The sequence below is a fragment of the Gekko japonicus genome, unplaced genomic scaffold, assembly GCF_001447785.1.
Source record: "Gekko japonicus isolate JY-2015 unplaced genomic scaffold, Gekko_japonicus_V1.1 scaffold198, whole genome shotgun sequence".
Taxonomy (NCBI): Eukaryota; Metazoa; Chordata; class Lepidosauria; order Squamata; family Gekkonidae; genus Gekko; species Gekko japonicus.
The window spans coordinates 463,100-475,870 of record NW_015161409.1 but is presented as its reverse complement, the minus strand read 5'-3'; the positions used below and the strand labels follow the sequence as shown (position 1 = coordinate 475,870).

The 12,771-nt window shown below is 43.2% G+C and overlaps 1 protein-coding gene across 1 annotated transcript in view; it reads right to left on the bottom strand.

Annotated features, from left to right (window-relative positions):
* EML5 (echinoderm microtubule associated protein like 5) overlaps positions 1–12,771 on the bottom strand; it is a 136,937-nt gene that overhangs the window by 109,042 nt on the left and 15,124 nt on the right. Inside the window, exon 2 of the mRNA XM_015426624.1 lies at positions 10,695–10,854. Coding sequence (XP_015282110.1) covers positions 10,695–10,854 — 160 coding nt within the window. The remainder of the gene's footprint in view (positions 1–10,694; positions 10,855–12,771) is intronic.

Sequence of the window (12,771 nt, the reverse complement as noted above, 5' to 3'; positions counted from 1 at the left end):
AGTAGGGTATAATGACACTGAGTCCACCATTTTCTCCAGAGCAACTGATCTCTGCTACCTAAAGAACATTTGTAATTTTGAGTGATCTCCAGCCCTCGCCTGGAGATTGGCAACAATGGTTCCCCAGAAGGGAATGGTTGGTTTGGAGGGTGGAGTCTATGGCTTTGTACCTGTCCGAGGTCCCATGCCTCCTGAAACCTCAACCTCTCCAGGTTCCATCCCTCACATCTCCAGGAATTTCCCACCTGGAGTTGGCAACCCTATCTCCTTCCCAGCCAATCATCAACCTACCTTTATTTCCCCCTCACTCTTCAGCTTTCCACCCCACACACACCTGCAGCCTCTCCCGTGCTCTGAAGCCCTGACTGCTACGTCACATTGGCTGTCATATGGGGGCCACCTCAGCAGCATATAAGGATACAGAGCCCACCATTTTCTCCAGGGGAACTGATCTCTGCCATCTGGAAAGCAGTTGTAATTCTGAATCATCTCCAGCCCTCACCTGGAGATTGGACATTTTACCTCAGAACAGCAAGCTGTTTAGAATGTTAGAGGCAAAAGCCAATCAAGTCGCATATGCAAACAACCTGTGTTCTGAGGCAAAGGCCAATGAGGCTGCATATGCAAATAACCTCTCTGTTCTGACTGGCTATGGGGGGGGAGAGGAACAGCAAAATGTTTAGAATGTTGGAGGCAGGACTAAGGCAAAGCAGCCAGTGGATAGGGAGACCCTCTGAATGACAGATCAGAGCGAACTGATTTTGGAACGTGTGGAATGTTCTAGAGAAGTGCAACCACCATTCAGCTTTTATTTATAAGGGAGATGTAACCAAGCTGATACAACAGGTATGCAGACCAACTGGGTAATCCTTCTAAATATTAATATCTAAATTTTCAATCCACTCAGTCACAGCTGGGGAGAGTTCAAAGAACCCTATCACAGCACCCTGGAAAGTACGATGCTCACATTCCTGTGACAGATGGAAAATAGTTGTAGCAGATGCACCCCAAGTTGTATTACACAATTTTCGCAGAATGTTGTTTTACGTGCATATTTTTGCTGCTACATTGCTAAGATGATGTTTATAGCTCAAGGTCCTGTCCAGGATAATGCCAAGGTACTTAGGTGTATGGTTGTGTGTAAGTTGGGTGCCATTAAGGTAGACATTCAGTTCATGGTTGGCAAGGTTGTTACTGAGATGGAAACAGGAGCATTATGTTTTTCTTGGACTTGGGATAAGCCGCCATTTATGGTAGCAGTCAACCAAAATTTCGAGGTCCCTAGTCAGTCCTTTCACTTGATTCGTGCCTTACTGCAATCGTCATGTCATCAGCAAGAGACATTCAGAGGTGGGTTGCCATTGTCTGCCTGCATGTCGCATCCCTGATATTCCTTGGAGTCTCCCATCCATTTACTAGCCAGGGCTGACCCTGCTTAGCTTCTGAGATCCGATGAGATCAGGCTAGTCTGAGCTACCCAGGTCAGGGCAAAGATACAGGGCACTAGAGGGTCCTGCAAAAAAAAAAAATCCCCCCCCCCCAGGTTCCAGCCAACTTATCAGTGGTTTTCTTTATATTTCCTCCACAATTTTCTTTTCTTTCTTTTCATTCGCACACACACACAGATCTACCTTCAGCTGTGTGTGTGTAACAGCCTTCTAAATCACAGCTGACTTATGGCAATCCCACAGGGTTTTCAAGGCAAGAGACGGTAGTTTGCCATTACCTGCCTCTGTGTTATGACCTTGATATTTCTTGGTGGTCTCCCATCCAAATACTAGCCAGGGCTGACCTGCTTAGCTTCCAAGATCTGACAAGATCAGGCTAGCCTGGACTAGCTTCAAACAATCACAGCGCTCTTCAGCAGCAGCCAATTCCCCTTCCACATACCCAATCACAGCCCCCCCCCGTACTACATAAACCCAGCCAGGATGCGCCATGATTCAGTAGACAGGGCACATGGCACAGGACTCGCTCTCAGAGGTCTTCGCCACGCACACATAGAACACGCAGCATTGCAATTCAGTGGCGTAACAGGGCACTTAGCACCAATGAGGGTGCATTTAGCACTAACAACCAAGGAGGAGAGTAAAGTCCATGCCAAGTGGCTAATGTGTCTCATTTCAGAAACCTAACAGGTACCCCACCACTGGAGGCTCAACTCAAAGGGTGACTACACATTGACAGGCAAACATGGGTGGGAATCCAGCTGTCTCAGCCCAGAAGTCTGCACCTGTCTCCCCTGTACTCCTCACATGAGCCCAAGCACCACCTCAACCATGCCAGCTCCCATACATGAAGCCAGCTATGTGAGTGTGTATGTGTGCACGTATCAGGGTGACTGAAGCCAAGGCCACCTGGCACCATGCTCCATGTCAAGCAAAGGGACATAAACCCAGGAAAATGTACCTGGGAACACTGCCTATGGTGGGGGTGCAGGGACACTGGCAGCCCTGTACTAGGCTGTTAGCACACGCCTTTGATAGGGCACCCCCTCCCCGCAGATGGGGAATTCAACACAACTGAGGTTTGGGGATGCCAGGTAGCTGCTTCATTATGCTCTATGGATTAGCTGGTCAAACGACCATGGGACCCACTGCCTTGCATGTGTAACCATGTGTGCTTGTAACTGCATTGTCTGTACTGTGCTGCTGCTATGTCTGTCAGATGTCTGTGTATTTGTGCATTTGGGACTCAGGGATTACTGCTGTGTTTGTTGCTGTGTTTGTATGGCTTGCCTTGCATCTCATGCTTGCCTATGGATGGGCAAGGCTTGGGCTGCCTGGACTACAGAACACGTGCTTCCCTGCATCTTCCCAGCATGCCTCTGGACCGTGCCATTATGCCCAGTTGAGACACTTGGAGAAACAACAGGCTTTCCCACCATTGCTGAACTGTGGGAAACCACGTAACTCTTCCTGCTATATGGTTTGGCATCACAAAGAAAAATTCCTTTATTGCCCGTCATGGAGCAGGCACATCTCTGCAAGTCAAAGGTTGCCAATGGAAACAACGGTTTCACACCTGGCCACATGGCTCTATCTTTGAAGTTAGGGCAGAGCATCTGCATATTGCCCCCTTCCCCTCGATTAGGACGTCACAACTCTTTAGCCTATAGCCATAGTAAAGAGGACGGACCCTAAGGGTTTATTGGCCTTAAGCCAAACCCAAAAACTAGCTTTTAAAAAGAGAAACACAGCCTTTGTTTCTCTGGTTAACCCATCCCTCCTTACCTTGCAACTTAAGTGCTGCAGGTGATTCTTACTGCGTTCCCGGGAGTCGCGACCCGAGAACCCGCACATGGCTTGGCTGGACCAGCTCGTGTGTTTTTAGAGTTCAACCGCTGATCCTTAAGCTGCCCCATTTCTTCTACGAGGAGATTTCTTCTCAGCTTGAACCTCAGATAAGTATAAACGATATCTTGCTGTGTTATCCCCCTTGTCTGTTGAATTTCTTATTTTCCTTGCTGATTGCTTTCTATATACTATTGTAACTAAGGGACTTGTGTGATTCTGCGTGTGCATCTGTTTTTCATATGCTTGAGAACTGCTTAGTAAAAGGCAACATTTATTCATTAACCCTAGTGTGTTGTCTCACTTCCTGGGAAATAGGAGCGTTCGTTGGCCAATCTGACCTCTGTATACACGGGAAAATTACTCACGCCACGCCCACTGTCGTACATAAGTCTGAGTTGGGCATTCGGAACCGTCCTTAGAGGAGGTCCGGTATCACATGGGACCCCTACCCTATGCAGCAGCAACAAACGATGGAGCAGCTGCAGTTGTAGAGAACTTCCTCATGCAATTAGTAAGTGTCATTTGGATGGCTACAGCATGCACCTCAGGGGATTTCTCTGACAAATGGGGTGAACCACAGATTCTGCAGGGGGCTCACTGGCTGTGGGTGTGGGTGCAGGGGCCTCACTGGCATGGCTGTGGGTGACACAATGTCTATGCTGTTTACTGTCACTGTGCATGTTTCTGTTTAGCATCTGTATGGATGGTGATTCAATAGGAAAAGCTGAAAGCATGACCAGTGCAGCTCTTGGTACTATGCTCAGTCACCAGCCCAGCCCAGCTCCTGGTGCACCCTGCCTTGGGCAGCTTTCCAACCAGCAAGTCAGGTTGGGGACAGCTCAGCCGGTCTCCCCAGAGCCCCTGGGAGCAGCTTGCAAAGGGACAGATGCCATAGTGGAGAGAGGGAGCTGGCAACCCAATTCATTGGACCTCTTCATAAGTCTGGGGTCTTCTATAACTCTAATCCTGGCTGTGGTCAGACGTGCCATTAGATCCAACTTCGAAGCTGATGCCTGACAGATCTAAAGCGCACAATCAGACAGCAACATCTGTGAAAGGTTCCGCAGTTGTCGGCACCCCATCCTGGTCTTCCCCTGCAGTAGAGTACAAAGACACCTGGGAAACTCCAGTCCTATCACTTGCTGACAGTTTGCCTAGACTGATCACTCAAGCGCGGTTTCAGGCTGCAGGATGGTTTGCTCATTCCATCCCAATTGGGTGCCTTTTTTTTGCTCACTTAGTGAAATGCGTATAACTGCATAATCATCCCTATCTCTAGACCAGCTCTGAAAGCAAACAGGAAAGGGAGTGATTTTTGTCAGGTGACCACAGCTCACTGTGAACCAAGGTGATCACAGTGCCCCATGGAAGGATTGGCGAGTGGTCAATGTTTAGAATCAAATCCTGGAAGTTGGAAAGTACATGTGCAAAAAACTGCACTCTCGTTTTTGTGCATGCACAAAAGCAGGCAAAAAAAACCCCTCTCACCTGTCTGCACCATCTGATTGTGCAGTGATGGGCTGATCCTGCAGCGAAACAGAATATCTGATTGAGCGACTCCGTTCCAAAAACCAACGGATGAAATAGGAGCGCTTCCTGACTGCACCAAATGGCATGTCTGGCCGCAACCTCTGTCTGCTTGTTTGTGACTGGATGAAATTAAGTCCATGCTCCTCCCTGCCCAACCTCCTCCTCATCATCATCTGTGACTCCCTCTTAGGGCTGCTCTTTCACCTGTCCAAAAGAGTAGGCTCTGACTCAGGGATGCCCATTTTGGGATCACTGTTGTTGATCTTTCCGGAGCCACTAGATCTCTGTTTTGTCCAGCTACAAAACACAGTAGGGGTCCAGTAGCATCTTAAAGGTTGGTTTTCTGACTCAGGGATGCCCATTTTGGGATCATTGTTGATCTTTCCGGAGCCACTAGACCTCTGTTTTGTCCAGCTACAAAACACAGCAGGGGTCCAGTAGCATCTTAAAGGTTGGTCCCCACATAATGGTCCCCACACCCTTTCCACACACTCACTATGGTGGCTGCTGTGCACAGTCTGGATGGGGAACAGGATGGTAGGTGGTCCAAGGTAGTGTGTAGCTGCTTTAGGATGGGGTGGAGGTCTCCGGGTGCCACACTCCCCCACAGCACTGACGGCATCTGATAAGCTATGCAGCTTGGTGGTGCAGGTGCAAGGGCCTGTGGGTTCATGCCTGGCCTCTGCCTTTTCTTATTTTTCCATTTTAATTTTTGCATGGTTAGGGTTAGCTCAGAGCAGGGATGGCTGCATATGGGCAGCACTGTTGCTCTCAGTCAGACTGTTGTCAGAAAAAGAGTAGATGTCATGTTCGCAACACAGGTGCCCTTCTCCATGGGATGGGGGGGGGACTTCGGTTACGGGCCTCTACTGGGATTGTGTTGTCACTAGATCTTTCCACTCTGTGTGCAACCTCTCTATAGAGGAAGTGGCAATGAGAAGTAGTGTTGTAATCAGCAGGTAGTCATTGGCTGCACCTGTGTGTGTCACTTACAGGGGCATCATCAGCTACCACTGCCTGATTGATGGATATTGCCAGGGTTGCTATGGACTCTGGCACGCTTGCTATGCTGGCTGGGCCTGGTGGAGGGGAGTGTGTTGTTTCCTCATGTGGAATGTCCATAGGGAATGGACTACTAACACCAGTTTTGCAGTGGCAGTTGGGCACCACCACCATAGCTGCCCTCAGAATTGCGCTGCCCAAAAGCAAGAGAAAAAAACATCCTATAAGGCTTAAAAAAAAAAAAGCCTGAATATCTTGTACAATTTGTTACAATCTACTCAAGGGCATGCTTCACTGGTTGTTGTTATAAAACCTGCTTTTCATAAAAATCAAATACCTCTCATATCTCTTTTCAGTCCTGCCTTTCCCCTCTTCTGTGAACAAACTAATGATTTTCAGTAGTTCCACGGATACATTTGAATATTTATGAAGTTAGAAAGTGGCTGAATCACATGAACTACATATAATGCCAAAATATATTAATAGCAGCTTTAAACATCCTTCTGTTACACTGTAACCTATGATTTTTGTATGCATGACAACACATTTGCTATTTGCATACAGATGCATTTCTGAAACACATACTTCTAGAGATTTCTGGTAGCAAGTTTCTATAATACCACTGAAAATGTCTGAATTCAAAACTTATGAACTGTTTATAGTAAGTACACATCCAAAGCTGTCAAAAATTAATACTTGTAACAGCATGTTTCTTTCTTTCTAGCTATTGGTTGGATTAACAAAAATTCTAAAGTAAAGTATCAAAGGGTTAACCCATTTAGTGCTCTATAGACAAGATAAAATAACTGGTCCCAAAGGAATTTGTCTCAAAAGAAATAAGTACCTTCCTGTACACAGGAAAATTTTAACTGCAATAACTTATTTTTCATTTTTTGATATCTCAAATGTAATCCAAATGTTTTATCACTAATAATTTGCAGAATAGCAAACTAATTTCAGTGATGGAAATACCACAAACAACAAGTAAAATTTTTGGTGGCTCCATTATTAGTCCCATGAGTATCCAGGACTACAGTAAATGTAAGCCATTACCTGTTTATAATAAATACTTTAACCTCTCAATGGGAGAGGTTAATTGTATCAGTATGTGGTAGGTTAGGCTGAGAGTGTGTGACTGGCCCAGTTAATTATAGGTGGGATATCAAGCAAAGGGGATGGATAAAAGCAGAGAAAGAAATGTCTCTCAATTAGCATGTTAAATTGAGGAATATTTCTTGCTTAGCAGCATGTACCACCTAGAAATTGTTCATTATATATGTACTTATGTTATTAGCACCTAATATTTCAATACTCAGGCAAATTAAATGGCAGAAAATGAACAGATTCAGAAATAAAGCAAATAAAGCCAAAGTGCATGTTCTGCTAACAGCGGGGCCTTTCACCAGACCAAGGCTCTTTAAACTGGCAAAAGGCTCTACTGTTCCTGGAACAGAAACTCTAGACCCAACCCAAAGTGAGCATAATGTTAATGGTTTTTGTTTTGTTTTGTTTTTTGGGAGGGTCAATACCTTTTACTATGTGTGCAGAATTAAATGACACTGTGCTGGCTTCTGAGAGCAGGAATTATTCAGTTTTGTATTCCCTTGCTTTTTGGCATTTCAACAGTCCTAACCGTTCATCTAAATTCTGCAGGTTTAAACACAACATTTCCCTTTGTAGTCAGCTGAACAAAGCATATATTTTCAAAATGTGGAAATATTATCTTACCTCAGAATTTCCTTTCTTCATTAGCTTCTGTGCCAGTCCAAATGTTTGGATATAGATCCTCCCTGCCAAGCAGATGGAAACAGTACACAAATCCTTTTTGGTAATGTCATTCCCTGTATACAAAGGGCTTGCCAATTCTGTCAGCTCCCACAAGTTTGAAGACAGCCCACATTTCCTTAGGAAATATTTCATCTCATTACTAAGTTTTCTATATTTCTTTCAAATGTAATTTATTTAAAGTTATTATAAACAATAAACTGATACTAGTTTGAATAAAGGCTGGCATAGAGAATCTCAAAGAAACAAGAGGGGGAAAAGTCCCATTTCCTTATTGATCCTCTAGGCCAGTCCAGAAACCAGAAACTTTCCAAAGCAGTAGTCCATATCTTTAAAGGTGGATTAGTAACCTTCAGTACTCTACAATGTGTTCTTTCCAAATTCCATCAAAACCTTATGTTCACTCTGCTGTACTTGAGGAGCGCATGAAGGAATGCCAAGTGCCCATCATGCAAATTGGCAGTAGTGATGTGAATGATCACAATCCTGGCAATAATTCTGAGTACCACTTTAATTTTGCTACCTATATTTTCCAGGCACTACACAGACAGCAGCAACTGAGCTTACTGTGCAAGCAAGCCCTTCATGTACAGTAAATGACATCATGCACCACTTAAAACATCTTGTACTGCCCATTCTGCTGTTAAGGTAATCTCATACCAAATATCTGGACTGGCATAGAGGATCTCAGATAATGATACACAAGTATCTACCCTTCACTGATGTTCAACTGAAGTTAAATACCTCACATATCCGAGTTCTTGCATATCAAGATTTATAAAAGGATTATACTAATTCACTTCAATGACAGGGTAGGACAAGTCAATCAAACAGAGCTTCAGTATAGTAACTCGGTATCCTTTTTGATGGTTTCGGTCCTGCTTGGAAGATAAGTTTCAGAAGGTAGCACTGAAGGTCTGCTGCCCAGCCCCTTGGCTTCTGGAGTACTGCAAGGATCCCTCTTGTCCCCCATACATTTTAACATCCACATGAAACTGCCCAGTAAGGCCATTCAAAGATATGGGACGGCTGTCATCACCATGCAGATGGCACAGCTCTATCTCATGCTTCTGGCAAATCCCAGGGAGGCTGCAGAAACCTTAAACTGGTACCTGGAGGCAGTTTTGTGGTAGATGTGGGCTACCAGCGTCTTCCACCAGCAGAAGAAGACTTTTTTGTTTGGTTTGGCATACCTCCAATAACAGTTATTGGCCTTCCTTTCTGGTCCTAGAGAGGGCTTATGTGTTTTTATTATTTTGTTATTTAAAATGTTGTTTTTAATTGTTCAAATGTTTGGATTTTGTTTGCTGCCTAGGGGACCCTAATCCGATGGAAAGGCAGCATAAAAGGGTTTTAAATAAATAAATAAGGCTTATTCCTGACAAGATGGAAGTACTATTTCTGAGTAGAAGGTCTGACCCACGATTTAAGGTGGCAATAGTTATAGATGGAGTTGCACTCCCCTTGAAGGAACATGTCCATAGCTCTGAGGTTCTCCTGGACCAAGGCCTACTTGCTGGATAAGTAGGTGGCAGCTGCAGCTAGGAATGCCTTTTACTAGCTTTGACTGGTTAGCCAGCTGCAGACTTTCCCGGGCACAAAAAATCCAGCCACTGTGGTACATGCCCTGGTAAAAACTAAATTAGATTGCTGAAATGCACCCTACAAAGAACTGCCCTTGAAAAATACTTCAAAATTCAATTAGTACACAACACTGCAACCAAGATGTTGACTGGAGTGGGTCATAGGAACCATATCAGTCCAGTCTTGATTCATCTATACTGGCTCCCAGTTTGTTTTGGGGAGCAATTCAAGTTGCTGATGTTGACCTTTAAAGCCTTATATGGCTTGGGACCAGCATACCAGAGGACCACCTAGTCCCATACAAACCTACCCAATTGCTAAGGTCATCTTTCAAAGCCCAACTTTGGGTGCCCCCACCTTCTGAGATTAGGTGAGTTAGCAATGCAAGAGAGGGACTTCTAGGTGGTGGCACCTAAACTATGGAATCGAGTGCTATCTGTCTGTCCTCTTCTGCCACTGTCTTCTGCCAGCAGGTGACGGCTTTGTTTTTATTTTGTTTACGTGCTTTTAATATTTATTTAGTTTTAGTGTTAACTGTTTTTATGACAGGTTTCTATAATGATTTTTTAACTGTTAGCCACTTTAGTAGTCTGATTATGAGGTACTTAGTGACTCCTCCTCACATTCTCTGCCATAGGACAGCAACAGAAATAATAGGTGCAGATATGTTCTAAGCTATGCACAACTCATCACCACAATAATATTCTTGGTTCACTTAAGGAATGTAGTGTTTAAACCCATATGTAAATAGCAGAATGACAACAGTTGTCATTGCATGAATTATGCCTATTCTCAGCAATTATTTTATTAAAGTGTCTCTAGGTATTTCTCAGTGGAAGTACAAATGGCTGGATCCAACCAGTTTCTCCATTGGTGAAAAAGAGAGAAAGGGGAGTTTGTGATCATGGACACATGTTTTGTGCATGGACAAAAGACACAGGGAATGGGGCTGTAATAACAAGAGGAATTGGCTGGGACTGAGTGCAAAAGCTAGCTGGATCCAGCCCAATCACATTCCCTTCCTCTCCCCACAACAGGAACCTTGTGAGTTAGGTGGGGCTGAAAGAACTGTGACTGGCGCAAAGTCACCCAGCAGGCTTCATGTGGAAGAGTGGGGAATTAAACCCAGTTCTCCAGATTAGAGTCTGCTGCTCTTAACCACTAAACCACACTGGCTCTTAGAGAGACTACTGAACAAACTAGATTGGTTTGGAGGTGAAATTCACCTTGTATGCTATAACTGTATGCTCTAATTTTGCTCTCCATGTATTTTGTTTATTATACTGAACCTGTTTCAGCTGAGTGGATGTGCTTGCATGTTTTTTGCTAACTATATATATATATACACACACACATACACATATATATACATATATACACAAACAAAAAAGTTAAACATCTAAGTCAATTCAACTTCCAAAAGCAGGCTGTATCGAGATATATATAGGATATACATTGTAGAGTTTTGAAAGTAGAATACAGAACACATACACATACCTGGCCGTCTAAGTCAAATGCCAAGCAAGCTATACCATGTGTGTGAACATCTTTCATTACTGATATAGTCTGCACAGTGTATGAGTCCCAGACGCAGATATATGGCTCTTTCCCAACTTGACCTGTTGCCACCAATACTCTTTCAGGATGCAAAGCAAGACTTCAGGGGGGGGGAAAGAAACAAAGGGAAAACTAATGTTAAAACTTGTAACAATTGCTCTGGATTCCTATTATTACTGATTTTTTTCACATACATTAAAATTATTACTTTTATTTTTCAGTAGAATTAAAATGTTCCTCTAGCATAATTATAAAACTTTCCAATACCATCAGGTATTTTAACAGCCATGATTTGTCTTTTTTTCTCTTTAGTATAAATTCTATCAATGGATTTACACAGACAGGAATAAACCTACTCTAGTTAAATGAGCCAATATCTGTCCACCTCAACACCGATGTAGGTAATTCCTATACAAAAAAGAAGAACAAACAAGAGACAGCTTTGAACAGTGAAGGGAGACTGAACCAGGTCATTGGAGCTCTGATAAATTTATTTTTAATTTTTTCTTTCTTTCCTTGCCTGGAGTGCTAGTAGCAATCTAAATATAGAATGGAAAACTAATTGCAACTGGCTAAGAAGACTGACTAATGAGACAGAATTTGTCAGCAGTTAAAACCTCAACTCAGGTGAAAAACAGACCTCAGATCAAGCAGACAAGACACTGAAAAAGACCAAGAGAAACAAATTAACTCCTATAATTAGAGTATAACTAGAAAATATGACCTAGTTCCAAGAAATTAGGCAGATGGCCTGTTTAGACCCACTGGGCAAGATTAACTATTTGGAAAGAACTGCTCAGGACAAGGAGAGATCTGCATTCAGAGTATGATGGCAAAGTAATTCACATTGTTACAACATTTTCAAATGGATGTATTATCACCAAAAAAAAAACCTCCACAGGTTAAGGCATTATGTAATACACTTTACTACATTTTAATTAAATATTTGACTGCAGTTACAAAATGCAAGAGGTTAAGAGATAGAGGCATGAGAGTGGATAATATCAGAAAGTTCAGTTGTCTACTTCCTCAAAGACATTTTAAGGGAAAACTGTGGTTTATCATGTACAGATTAAATACATGATAACCACAATGTGCAGCAAGAAAACAGCAGGAATCAGGAATGAATAAGATACACCATACTGGGTGATGGCTGAAGAAGACAGGAACACATTGGGCATCCAATGCACATTACTGAAGAGTGGTAAGAAACACCTATGGTCAAATGCCCATTAGAACTAGAATATAAAATAAAGCCACCCACTGAAACATTCTATGCACCCACCTATCTACCAGCTCTCCTCTACGCACACCTCTGCCTCACATTTGTGATACATTGGCAATTTAGGGGAAAGGGATTGCCAAATTAAGATGCCATTCTACTGGAGTATATGATGTCCTAGTCAATATCCTTTCTCTAGTTGTGGCATCCTCCAATACCCTAAAGCTAGAGGGAAGAAGTATGATAATCTCTTGTGAGCCCAACAGCATATCAAGATGCCACACCAGAAATGCTGATTAGTCCATGGGCCAAGATCCAAAAATTGACATAGCTGTATCAGTACAGTGGCAAAATTTTATGTTTTTCTGAAAGGTGTATGTCTATGTATTATGTTTTTAAGTGATAACCTGTTCTGATTGGTAGTTTAAGCTTTTTATGATGTCATCAAGTTTGCTGGAGCCAATTTTTCCTACCTTTACTAATTTGAGCTATAACTCATGAACCAAATAGCCAATTTCAAATTTTAAAACATTACTGGAATGCTAACAAATCCCCCTGCTATGCTTTGCAGAAAAATGTCTTGGTATTTCCTCTATAGACACCAGGAACTTATAGTGATTGGTGGACTCAGGCTTTGCCAACATTGTACACTGGTAATATAAATGACTGGCTAGAAATGCTTCTGTTCTTAGTTTTCACCACATGAGGCACTGATTTAGGCAAATGAGGCCCAATGAGCTTCAGATCTATTGCAATTCCATTGAGTTTGTGAGATGTTCCCTTGCCACTGAGTGT